General features: G+C 31.3%; 1 protein-coding gene across 12 annotated transcripts in view; it reads right to left on the bottom strand.

The window, feature by feature from the left end:
• The window catches only part of LOC117181817 (rap guanine nucleotide exchange factor 6-like), a 493078-nt gene that overhangs the window by 351770 nt on the left and 127071 nt on the right, over positions 1–14237 (bottom strand). For all 12 annotated transcript variants that reach the window (XM_033374787.1, XM_033374794.1, XM_033374789.1 and 9 more), the window contains exon 2: positions 7830–8159. In XM_033374787.1, the coding sequence (XP_033230678.1) occupies positions 7830–7898 (69 nt within the window). In that variant the 5' untranslated portion in view covers positions 7899–8159. The remainder of the gene's footprint in view (positions 1–7829; positions 8160–14237) is intronic.

The raw sequence follows: 14237 nt of genomic DNA, 5'->3' as shown, positions 1-14237 counted from the left end.
ATTTCTTTCATTAGTAGGGCGTACCAGTCGCTTAGAATAAATTTATAACTTCCTAATGCAACTTCCAAAAGTTAGGTTAGTCATGCCCGTCGACATTTAAACTAAAGCCGGGACGTATAGAAAAAGTCATGACCGTCTGCATATACAATAAGGTATTTTCACTCCAATCACTAGCTCAATTCACTTCGTTGAATACTGAGGGGATAACAATTGACCAAATGCATGGGAATCGGTTAATTTTTGCTCTATTTTTCTAATATCTTCGTAGAAAGTAATTTTTCTGTATAAGTGCAATTGATAAATAGTTTTTCTTTTTTAGTGACTATTTAATGCAATAATAAACTGATAATAATTTTCATTCATGCGTGCATCAGGGCTGAGCGCTGGTTGTCTACCCTTTGAAGGGGGATTGAAAATTACATTGAAAAACAATTCTTGTAATTTAAATAAATAATTATTAAAATTTACACAAAAATGTATACAAATTGTGTAACTTTTGATTTCAGATAAGAAAAAAATTTATAACACATATGATAAATAACAGTTTATTTTCATTGAATTTGAAAGACTAATATTTCTCAAAATATTTGTAAATAAATATATTTTTTTAAATACCATATGATATTTCAGCAGCTTGATATATAGAAGCTAATTGCAGAATATAATAGTGATAATATTTGAATAATTCTAAAACAAAATTTCTTTTTAAATTAAATGTTTTGTAAAATATAATTTGGTCTTTGGAATTCACTGAAAATAAACTGTTATTAATATAATATATGTGTTGTATTTTTTTGCCTGAAATGAAAGTTACACAATTTGTATATATCCTTGTGGATATTTTAATAATTATTTACTTAAGTTACAAGAATTGTTTTTTAATGTAATTTTGAATCGCGCAACAAGTGCGGCCGATGAGCGGTCAGCCCTAATGCAAGCGCAGTAGCTCAGGGTGCCAACACTGGCATCATTGGCCAACAGTATAAACCGGAAAAATAAATCAAATCAGCCGGCAGGAAAAAGTTGGGATATGAAAGCCTCAATTAGGTATTTTCACTTCAACCATCAGCTAACTTCACTTTGTTAAAAGCTGAGGGGAAAAAGGGATCAAATGCATGGAATAAAACTTTATTTCTGTAATATATTTGTAATTGATCATCATTATTATTATTTTATTTTTTCATTAAATAGTAATTAAAAAATAAAAACTATCCTTTAACTACATTTATACAGAAAAAATTACCTTTTACGAAGATGTTAGCAAAATAGGGCAAAAATGAACTGAATCCCATACATTTGGCCCCTTATTTTCCACTCAGCAATCTACGAAGTAAAGTTAGCTGTTTATTGAAGTGAAAATACCTAATAGGCTTTTATCTTATCAGTTTGAATGTTCCCGCCGCTATATTTGAAACATTGCAATGTTTCACGAAACTCCCAATGTTTCATGAAACTTTTCATCAGGCTAAAGTTTCATGCAAATTTACATCCCTACTCATCGCGAAAAACAAATTTCTATTTTTATGATACAATTGTATTTACCTTATCTTTCATGTATGACACTAGCCACTGCAAGATTAGATATCTAAGGTACCTTTAAACTTCCGCAGAAAATCTAGTGGAAATTTGTTCGAACGACCAGGCATCAATTTCACGACTTAGTTTGTACATCCCGGCTTTGGTGGTTTGAATGTCATATAGTAGGTTTTGACTAACCTAACATTTGTATATTACATCACGCCAAGTAATATTTTTATTTCAAGACTATTTAGTCGCTGGTAAATGGGAGGAAATAAAAAGTTAGGTAATTATTATTATAACTTACCTGCTTATTAACATCTGTTTCACTTAAATAACGACCGACAAAATGATCTTGACAGGTGACTTACAGTTTGTGGACGACACTTCACGTTGCACTGGATGAGAAAAAACAGTGTCTAAATGATGCTTTTCCCCTAGATTCTCCGAATGAACCTGTGTGGCTCAAATTTGTTGCAACTCTATTGAACACCGATTTCGGTGTATATTGGAGGATCGGCGATTTTCTGTGCTACCATTTAACCATTCAAAAGTGGATAACGGAAGTTTTTTAAAAGTATTATGTAATACTTTTTAAGGGATGTAAGGTCAGAATCGCTTTAAAGAATGTGATATTTAACACTTGAATGGCTCATTATTCAGGAAAATTATACCTTGAGAAAATCTATAGATACCTGGCAACATCCTAGAATTGTCAAGGAATTTTGTTACAGAATTTGTGTAGACGCCCTGAGATATTTCTAAGCATAATGTTTGTTAATATTTGTATTGATATCTTTCAACAGATTAAATATATCAAGAATATACCGTTTATTAGTATAAATTACCGTGATTCTTTCTCAAATGAGCTAATAATTACTTTTACATTTTATAAAATTAAAAAACCTGACACTCCAGAACTGTCGCTTAATACATAAAAATATATTTTTTTAATTATACTGTCTGTCGGTTAGTCTGTAGATGTTTATTTTGTTAGCATGATAACTTTCGAAAGAGTTTACAGCTTGGCTTGGCCTTTGGTATATTTTCGAGTGTCTTAAACTAAAGGTAAAGTTCTTTCGCCAGCCATTTTGGATAAAAAATCAAAAAGTGAGCGCATTGAAAACATGATTCGAAACTTCAAGCACATGCAAAATACGGAAAAAGACGAGAAGACAGAAATTGTGCATTTGAAAAAGATGGATAAATTTATTAAGAATCGCTTTTATATAGGATGCGTAGTTTTTATTTTAATCGTGAAGAACATAATAATAAAGAGTAAAAAAATAAAATCCGCCTGCTGCGTGGGAAAATTCTCATCACAACTTTCGTGTTTTAATTTCTTGTTTCTCTCGTGTGTGGGTTTTCAAAACAATTAATTTTTTTATGCTTAAAAAAATGGCAAATCAGAAATTTTACTTTTTCATTCAACAATTTCACAGCATTCGAAAGATTTCGAAAATGATAAATAGTTCATTAAGTCTGGAGCACCTGAAATTTTTGACCTAGCACAATAAGTTACTCACAAGTAGTGATACGTTTCTCTCGTTTAGTATATAACGACCGAAAGAATCAAGAGTCTCAGCGAAATGCGTGCGATTTATAGATATAATATAGGTTTATATATGCGTATATGTATTCGTTAAATCTTTGTAAACAAACCGACTGTAGCCAGCGAGCGACCATCCGAGCGTATACCCTACATATATATTAAGAAGTAGTTATTAGTTATATTAAGAAGTAGTTTAGAAAAATTGCAAGGCGTTCGTAACGAAATGTTCAACATTCTGTTTTATTTCTTTCAAAGCACTATACTAGTTTTCGTTATTTGAATCCATTACAAAATTTAACACAGCGACTTAGAAATACTGTAATGTTTTTATGTGAGAGTCTAAAATTCGTACGATTTATTCTAATCGAAGATATTAGTCTGGATTTTCATAGTCACTATTCATAGTCTCTCCGTGTAAACTTTACATGAATCGAAGATAATTTCCAATTTTTAACCGGGCCTGGATAATCTTTCACCTTATAATCGCTCCATTTTTATTTGAGATGTAGCGAGGATTGCGACTCCAGCACTATCTATCGTCGTTTAACTTCATTAAATTGGAGAGAAATGGAGATTCCCATCTGTCAATTGCTTATTGTGCTTTTTGCTAAATGGTATTAAATAAGTTCTAATGCCTCTACAATTATCTCATTTATTTCGGAGGAGATATATCAGTAAGGACAAATTTTTCTTTTGTATTTTCTGTTGATAATTGTACATATGTTACCGAAATTTGCGCACTTCATCGTGACGCTGTAGACGAGATCAGAATTATTCTCCTAACCTCAGTGAAACTTTCGCTGAAATACGTTTAATTTTTAACCGTTGGCAAGTTTAACCTGCAAGAGATTCTAACTTTTGTTTTTTCTGTGTTGTTTTAAATCTGGTGTCCCGATTTATAGCTCGAATTCACTCATACTTGGCCCTTTTCACATTGCTGCTAAGGATGCCGTAACAGACGACAGCTTTTATTCCATCGTAGGATAAACTTTCGCCAAATAGCATGTAAACTTTATCAGCTGGAAATTTTACATGCAACAAAATTTAACTTCAGTTTTTTCTGTGTGGGTCCCTATTACTTCGGATTCATAGGTTATATTTTGAAAGCTAAAATTATTTAAAATAAACAAAATTTACGAGACTTTTTAAAAATATAGGGATATAAAAATGATACGCCGGTATAACGAATGGACACACATTCTAAACTTTATTCACAAAATCTTTCGTGTCATCTGATATATATTAGAGACGGGAATAAGAATCGAATAGATAAAAATTGACTCGTTTTTCGAAAAACTAAATTAACCGTTCACTTAAAAATATAATTTTCTACTTTGAAACACCGGAATTATTTTTACTATATTATTACCTTCCACCCATTGTCAACAAATAGGAAACCTAATATGGATTTATGTGGGCGGCTGTGGCTTGTCCCGAATCAATTGGTGTTTATAGAACTTTATAAAGGGAACTTCAGGGTCGTTGCATTTTAATTCAGAGACTATACATATATATCATCACCTCTGGTTAAATTAAATATAAGGAATCGGAAATTTCAAACTTTTAAATTGAAAAGTTCCAAATTTTGAAGCGTCCGAATTCCCAAATTAGAAAGGCCATAAAAAACATAAAAATCTTTTTCATACAAAAATAACAATAGCTGTAAGAAAAAAGTTATAAAGGCATCACTAGGCCTGACTGAGCTGTTTACAAAACATCTTCCCCTAGGGGGGATTAATCGAGTTGAGGGAGTCACGTGATTTAAAATTTTTACTTTTTATTTTTCACGTACTTTGGATCAAAGTGGAGCGACAAGAAGAATTCCAGGCGTCCTTGAAGTCGAGATCGGAACTCAACTACTGTAGTCACGACATAATGGAAAATCCTCAGGACATTCAAATTGGATTTTCACTAAAGATTAATTCACTACCGATAATTAATAGCTTCTAGAGATCCTTATGCCAGATTAGCTTTTAACAACTTTCTCGTGTCATTTTAAAAAACGATACTTTCTATGCCTCGTGGGAACCTAACGGATAACCGTAATCTGTGCAAGATTACAATTAACCCTTGGAGTCATTTTTTTTAAATTGTACAAATCACGGGGAATATAATAGTACACAAGTTAGAAAACTATTTCCATACATTAGGCCATTTTTAAGAAACTGAAATTGAAAATGATATTGAATCGCTATACATTTTTAAGTGTGTAATCCAAATGTAACTACGCAAGCATCCAAATCTAAAAATTAAATATTTCAAAAGTTATTACTTCTTCGTAAAATAATATATAGTATATAATATAAATACTCCAATTGTCACAAAGAAAGCTACTTTTTATTGGTAAATCTCAATTAGGCGCCACGCGAAGATAATAATCAAAGAGAATGCACAAAATGCTAATTTCTTTTTGAAGACTGAGCCGTTACGTTAGAAGCATTATCAAGTTTAGTAAATGTCATGCCGAGTAAATTCAACAAAGCAGGTTTGGTTTCGGTAAATCGCCTTTCGAACCTCAGAGTTTAGCCGATTTTAAATTCTTCGGTTTAGCTTCAGAAAAATATATGAGAGGTAAGTTACTACCCACATACCAAAAGATTATGTATAAGCCGATCGTTACCAAACGAATGTACAACCTGAGTTTAACAATCTTCTACTTCCATTTTTCAACGGGAAAAATCTTGATCCAAGTAAACATCTAAATCTTCTTTGGAATTTTCGCTTTGTAGAATAATTATATGTAATGAATAAAATATGAATCAGAAAGCGATTGTGTTTTATGTTTTAATCCTTCATGTATTCTGAAACAAGATGACTTTTCGATCTTGTACAATTCTTTTTTACATTTGTTCATTAATAGTCAGAGAATTGAATTCTAGCAGACAGTGCGATTTGAATTTTAAAAATAAAATTAAAAGTTTCATATTTTGACAAAGGTTGAATTTCCAATGGTGAACCAGTGATTTTTCCACTTTGACTGGGTGAACCAGTAAGTCACTTGACTAAAATAGTGTTATTAAAGAATGGTTGTGTATATACAGGTAAAAACTCTTTATTTTTATAGGCACGGGTTTCGTGGAATATTTTCACTAATGTCCCCCTATTATTGTTGCATTTAAGTCCTTGTCAAGTTGGGAAACACATCGACAATTTCCTTCTTCCAGTGCGATCCCAAAAGGTAATAGGAATGTCTCGCCTACGCGTCTTAAAAACATTATGTAAACTCTAAAGGAAATGTAATCTTTATATTATATCTGCCGTAGTTCATTAAGCCCATTTTACCAGTTTCGTTATCCTCTAACATAAGAACACTCCAAAGAGGGTAAAAGAAATAAATTACTGCAATCAACATTTTTGTATGATTCCGAGAACTGTAGAAACGGTTCAAATAAAACCTTCATCGATTAAACCAAAACGTAAATAACGAAGAACCAGAAAAATATTTGCCTTGATGTGAAGAAATCATTTCTTTAACACCTTTTTTTTTTTAATTTTTCCTAAAAATACTTTCAAATGACAAAATAAAATAATAGAAATTGAAATAATAATTTCAGTTAAAAGTAAACATTTGTAATAATGTTCACGTAAAAGATCAATTGTTATTGATAATAAACAAATTTCTTTAAATTCAAGAAAGGCTACCAAAGTATTTCTTTGACTGATTGCCAATATACATTGAAGTAATCTATAAGGAATAGAAAGTAATGTTATATCAATATAAGAAACACTGATATTAATGGCAGGCGTATTTAATATTTACTGATAAAAAGAAACGACGAAGAAACTGTGGAAAATCATTATGACAGAAGAAAATGGAAGCTCTTCTACAAACTCAAATACCTTTAAATTCATTCGGTTTCAAATTTGGAGGCATTTCAATTTAAGGGCTTTAAATTTTCTATCAATCAATATTGGCATCCTTTAAAGTTCGGTGACTTTAATATTCACAGAAAGTTTGTCCCTTTGACGATTCTTAAATTCCATTTTTTTTAAATTTGAAAGCTTCGGAATTTAAACTCTCTTATTTTTGTAGCATTCATTAAGTATTTTTTAACAATCTTCTATTAATTCTGAAAAAGTCAAGTTAGCATACATTGAAATCCAGCACAGGTAACCTTTTGAAATTCTTTCAAAATTGAAAATGAAAGCTGAGTTCTGGAGTGTCAAGGATCTCATCGAACGCTGGTAAAATTTCAAGTTTCTGCATTCGGAATCTGCCTCTGGCGAACTGTCTCTGTGATTGCTAATTAGTGCAATCCTGTGGTCTCCGAGGCTCGTAAAATGAATGAAAGAAGGAGAAATACAGAGGGTAAAAAGGAAACGTAAAGAGTAAGGACGAGGTATGTATTTCCCTAAGTCGTGGTGTAGATATAAAGGCGAAAAAAAGCTTATTGCGTATACGGGTGCTCAGTAACTTCAAAACAACAAGAGAAATAAAATATAAAAGATCAATTAATTAGAAGAAAAAAAAATTGCTGACCTAAAATGATTGCTGAGAAAGCAGTAAATGATAAAAATGATAAAAGTTTTAAAAATATAAAATTATTTTTAAACAGATCCGTGAAATTATTAAATTTATAATAAGATAATAATGAATTCTTGAAAATAATCAACAATTTTTCACATATAATTAATTAATTTATCCATTTTGTGCAAGCTGTCATAAAAATGCGGTGTTTAAAAGTGATTTACTGTTTATTAAGTTTCAATTTTAGAGAGAAATTTTGTCACAAATGTATAGACTTAGATTTTTACTCACATGAAGAGTTCTTCTTTCTGGATCGCGGCAGAGAGCCCGGACAAAGTGCGGATCCAAATATTCCGTCATAATAGACAACTATCCAAAAACAATGTTAGGAGTAGCTCGTACGTGGATTGGATCACGACAAACTCTCTTCACCATCTTATAGATTCAAATCACCACTAAGTCGTCGAGCCGCTAAACCTCGACACTTTCTTCGATTAGTAAGAGTTTTCGTGACCCGCCATGACAACTCTATTCAAAGTTTATAACTATAAAGTTAATAAGCTTTTTCGCGAAATTACGCTCATGATTTTTTTATATAGGTGTGGTTGCGAAACCCCATTTCTGTAACAAAAAGAAAAATTCAGTTAGAAAGCACATTACTGGGGAAAAAAAGAAAGTTTATATGAATATTTACTTATATAAATCAATATTCAAGCTAACTATGAAATAATTTTCACCTAAAGCTTTCATATTTTCAAGAATTAAAATTTGGAATAAGCAATTTCCAGTCTACAAACATTTACCTCTTCGAATATATTTCATTTTGGATTCTTCCACTTTTAGACTTTTTAATATTTAATCTGCTTACTATACATTGGAAATGGTAACTTGAAACAGTAAACTATTTTCTCTTTCAGCCACGACTGAATACGTAGATATGTTAAATCAATTTCTCTCGTAGGACAATCATTAATCATCATGAAAGTGAAAAGAATATCACTTCGCCATTGAAATCAATATTCACTTTTAGTAATTGGTATAATACAGATCAGCTTGTGATAAACTTTGTATTTGATAATTACTATGAGTTATTATTTTCTTGTAGTATGATTTTAAATATAATTATGCACGTGTAGCAACATTACAGTAAGGGCCCATACAAACACATAAAAATGTTTAATACAAAATCACAATACATGTATTATAATTTTCATTAATAATTTTTATAGCACATCAATTAACTGCCTTTAGAATACTGATAAATATTATTGTACAATATTGTAATAAATAATTAATTAAATATATATGTGTGTATGTGTGTTTTTATATTTTTCAATGAACACTCTCGGTAAATAAACAATTTAAACGTCAAATTTTTATGTAGATAGCCATACAAGGTAGTTACACCGTTGCGGGGATACAATTACGTACACACCGATATCGATCAAACCAGAGGGTTGAATGGAAAATGTCTAGCCTGCTATACAAAGTCCCTGTTAACGCGTAAAAAAGGGCAGTTCTGGGAACTGGCAATTGACTTAGAAAATATAAAATGTCTGTAAAAAAAAATAAAATAAAACAATGTAAAAATTACACTTCTTTCAACTGAGGAATTTAGTTCAAATGATTTGACTAAGAGATTTTCAGTATTGTTTTTTTTTCGTATGAAAATCCTGTGTCGATATAAAAAATTTAGTAGCAATACTTTGGACACATTTTTAAATTTGGACCCAGTTAATTTGTAGATTCTTCAAAATTTGAAAAAGAAGAATATTCAAAAATCAAAGTATTAAAAATGTGACTCATTCATATGCCAAGGTTTTAAATTTTGAAAAACCCGAAATTCGATATTTTAAAGTTTAAAGTAGGTATTTCTAAATTTGAACAGCTAAAATTAATTTTATTCTTTTTCCAAATTTCACTTGCTTAACATCAAATATGTACATTATCATCCAGGGAAATGAGAGGACCTAAAACCCAAGCGATTATAAACATGAACGCACTTCTCACAGGATGTCAGATTTTGTCTATAATTTTCCTAAATTTTGCCTGGAGTTGAAGTTGTATCACGAAAATTGCAAAAAATCAAACATTATACCGGTTTTTCTTGTCTTCTCAGTCTATTTATCAAAAATACTTTGAGTAGGGATCAGTTGATGCGGCATGTAATAAGCTTTCCAACGTCTTTTTAAAAATTATAACTATATATTATGTTGTTCCGAACATATCCTGAGATAAGTGAGTGTATTTTTTCAGTCGTTAGTTGTTTAGAATTTCGATGTCCTCATACTCCTAAAAGGTATCCTTCCCTAATTTTGGTGTTTTATTATGATTATGACATGCAATTTCTATTACCTTTAAGTCCTAAACCTTGCCAAGACTTTGGATAGTAAAACTTTTTTTATGTTTACGCTCGTCCTTACAAATATATAGTGTGTCCACAAAAAACTGTCACAAAAGATCACTCAGGGCCGATTCCACCAGCTGTGATTGAATTAATGATTAGCTAATCATGATTATTTTTTAATCAGCGTTTTAATTATGATTAACTTGTGGCGAGTTCCACCATGAATTTTTAACCTCTGGTTAGACAACCGTATGCTCTGTTCGCAATAAGTCTAGTTTCTGTGTGTTTCTGATGTAATGGTGATTCTGATTGGCTGATTTCGAACTTGCATTCGCGCGCAAAATATACGTCGACTGCTCACGAACGACGAGCGGCGACGTGTTTTTTTATGCACATCGTTTTCAAATAAATGGATAGGAATTAGTTATCGATTGAAGTTGAATATAAGTTGTGTGATTAGACTTCTTTAATTATGTTTTAAAAGTTGGTGGAACGCAATCTGCTGATTAAACTAAGTTAATCAATGATTAAAATTTAATCACAGTTGGTGGAATCGGCCCTTATAGTTTTATTACGCCCTTTACCAAAACATTGAACAAGCCTTATATTTTACCTTAAACTGAAAATTAATGAATTTGATCATTTAAAAATTGACAAATTTCAAACTCCAAGCGTTCAAAATAAAAAAAATTTGAAATATAGTAAGAATTCGATATGAATTATAAAAATTACAACTATAATATATATTTTAAAACCTAAAGAATTTCAAATTCTAAAAAATAAAAAAAATTCTAAAGTTCAAATTTAAACCCAAAAAAATGAAAGTCGTGAATTTGCAGCACTTAAGTTAAATTATTTCAGCATAAAATATTTATCATTGTGATCAAAAGCCTTGAGGAACTGAATTGCTTATATGGTAGATATAACATGCCCAAATATTCATTCAAATTTAAACCTTAAAATAAGTACTACTTTAGAACTACGAAAAGAAAATTTCATTTCATTTTTAGTTTTTAAACGCTCAAAATCGAACATTTCAGAATACCTGAAATGTAATGCCTTCCAAATTGAAATCATAGAAATTTGTATACATATTAACGTAAATCACTCGGTAATAATTTGCCATTTTTAAATCTGCAGAAAAAAAACCCAAGGTACTACTAAAATAATTATCAAAACTTTGAAAGAGTTGTGAATAACAAATTTTAAGACCGTTTTTAAAGTAACAGTATTTTTCCTGGATTCCAGGGCTTTTCCAAAATTTTATACCTTTTCTAGGTTTTCAAGGTTTAACAGGTTCTGTAGAGCAAGCTTTTTTTCTGTAATTTGTTAAAGCTAATATATGTAATCTTATATTAGGAGAAGATTAAAGTCGGGAAATATAGAAAAATAAAGGGAAAATCTGACAATGGAACTGTATGGTGGAGAATCCATGGTTCTTGAGTTCATCACCCGACCTTGGATAAGTGACGCCACACAAACCACATACCTAACTACCTTGGAAGCAGGAGTCGAGGTCGCAAAAGTACCTACTCTGGTACAGAAGAGTACACCAACCCATCCATCTCGATCATGTACCCTTGAGTATACACATATGAGATAAAATTCACATATAGTTTTTCAAAGAAATGTTCAATTTGGGATTGAAACATATTATCCTTTTTCAAAAAATAGACATACACATAAAATTATTTCCGTTCGAGATAATGAAAATTTGTAGAGTCTTAAAGAAGAAAGGATCTGCACTGTAATGCTTTTAAACTCGAAAGGCATACAAATATTTGAAAAAATCGATCCAAAGGTTAAAAAATATAACGATCACAAATTACAAAATTTGCCCGCTTCGTGAGCACATTCTCATCGCTCGCAAGTTTGAGCGCGCCTAGGAGGCACGTCTGTTGAATCTCGCGCTTCGCGCTCGAACATAATTATACCTTGTGCTTCGCGCTCGGATACTTATTCCTTGCATTTGGAATGCTTGAATGAAACTTTATCAAAAAGATCATGTGTAAATTGCAGTATTTATATGCGTCTTCATATTCTGAATTTTCTATTTAATTAAGTATAGTTAAATATTAAAGGCCGATTCCACCAACTGTGATTAAATTTTAAACATTAATTAACTTAGTTTAATCAGCAGATTGCGTTCTACCAACTTTTAAAACATGCTTAAAGAAGTCTAATCGTCGATTAACTTAACCGGCCATTTTTGCTGGTTAGCGAGTTAATCAGCGATTAACGGGAGTCAACATAACCTCCAAGTTGAAGTTCAAGTAGAGTGTGAAATATTGGTCGAATTTATAACGATATCTTGTACTCACACAACTCATATTCAATTTTAATCGATAACTAATTCCTGTCCATTTATTTGGAAACGATATACATAAAAAAACACGTCGTCGCTCTTCGTGCGTTAGCGGTCGAGGTATATTTTGCGCGCGAATACAAGTTCGAAATCAGCCAATCAGAATCACCATTACAACAGAAACACGCAGAAACTAGACTTATTGCGAAGAGAGCATACGGTGGGCTAACCAGAGGTTAAAAATTCATGGTGGAACGCGCCACAAGTGAATCGTGATTAAAACACTGATTAAAAAATAATCATGATTAGTTAATCATTACTTCAATCACAGCTGGTGGAATCGGCCCTAAGTTTGTCAAAGCTCTGTAGGCCTTGAGGTACACATTTTCATCGTGACACTCACGCTGCACGCTCGATTTTTGGTGGACATTTGTACATGTATATTTTCTCAACCACGTTAAAAAATTTTTTTAAATACAATAGTTTTTTAAAACATTTTTCTCTATATCGCGTTGTTATGCTAAGAATAGTATTTTGGTTTTCTTATTATTTTTTATGGATAAAGAAAAATATCCTGCAAGTCTTCTTTTAGATTTTTACATATCTCGCGTCGTTTGGCGTAATATTGGAATTTTCGATTTTCTGCATATTAATTGCGACAAATAATAACAAAATTACGAGCCTAATTGGAAAATGGTTAAGACATTTTCTAGGATTTCTCACACGCTATAATTTCTCTTTCAGACTTTTTTTCGTATTTTGCGGTTTTGTTCAAAATTGGAATGTTGTGGTATCAAATTTCAGGCAATTCCAATACTTTCTCAATCATAAATTATGAGAATTTAATAAATTATTACAAATTTGCACATCTTTTTTGGATGAATAACTTTTTTCTGTCAATCTGTTTTCGTACTGATACTTAGAAAATTATCGATTATACCAGTGTTAGGTTCCCTCGGCTTTTTTCCTACAATAAGAAAGATTTTTGTCTTAAAAAATTGGGACATGATAGCGATCATGCTAAGACACGTTCCCGGACTCTTTTTTTGTGGGTTAATTCAAAAAACTTTAATTTTGCTAAATTGGATATGTGTGTGTATTTTGAGGTAATGTATTACAATTCCCTCCCATAATATTATTCTTGAGTGCTACCGACAGCAACGGTACAACAGACACCTTAATTTTCCGAATAACAGAGAGTAGAAAAACGATCATAACCTCAAAATAGTGCACATGCATACCATTTTTATTTAACACAATTAATTTGTTGTTATTATTCCTGAAAAAGAGTCCGGGGACGACAGTTATAATGTTTTATAGCATCTCCGAATTCAGTTTTTTAAATGTTTTCATTTTTGTGGAAAAAACCAAGGAAACTGAACCCGATTAACCACAGGACGAAGTATCACATGCCCTTAAACCAAAACTACGTGTCCTATCATAAAGTGATTATTAACAAATTTGTAGATCTTTTTTGGGATCGCAATTTTTGTTAATTTGACATTTTTCATTTTCTTGCATAATTTGAGAATTTTCTTTTTATCGAAAAAAGTCATCAGGATCAATTATTTGGCTTTCTAATTACTATGAAGAGCCGTACATAAAATTTTTAAATATATAAAATAAGGTGCCAACAATTTTGAAAATGCTCTGACCTTTTGAATTTTTATCCAAAATGTCTGGTTAACAAACTATTCTTTTCCCTTAGGACCTGAAAAAAGTGTACCGAAGATCGATTTGATCCGTTAATTTTTTCGAGAGTTATCGTGGTTATGGACGGCCGAACGGACAGATAGACGCGTTCGTAAAAACTTGATATTCGGATTCACGGGGTCTCGAAACATAGAGATCCGTTGAAAAACTGAGGTGTCAAATTTCGGACAATTCTAATACTTTCTCAATCATAAATGATAAAAATGTAAAAATTAAACATTCAAAGTAAGCATTTTTGCGGGAGCAATACAAATTGAAAGCATCGAATTTAAGTTTATTTTTAATTTGAAGCGTTAACTTTGTGAGGAAAAAATTTACGGAATTAATTAGTTTT

The sequence above is a fragment of the Belonocnema kinseyi genome, chromosome 10 (assembly GCF_010883055.1).
Source record: "Belonocnema kinseyi isolate 2016_QV_RU_SX_M_011 chromosome 10, B_treatae_v1, whole genome shotgun sequence".
Taxonomy (NCBI): Eukaryota; Metazoa; Arthropoda; class Insecta; order Hymenoptera; family Cynipidae; genus Belonocnema; species Belonocnema kinseyi.
Note: the sequence above shows the minus strand (reverse complement) of the source record. Positions and strands in the feature narration are given on the sequence as shown.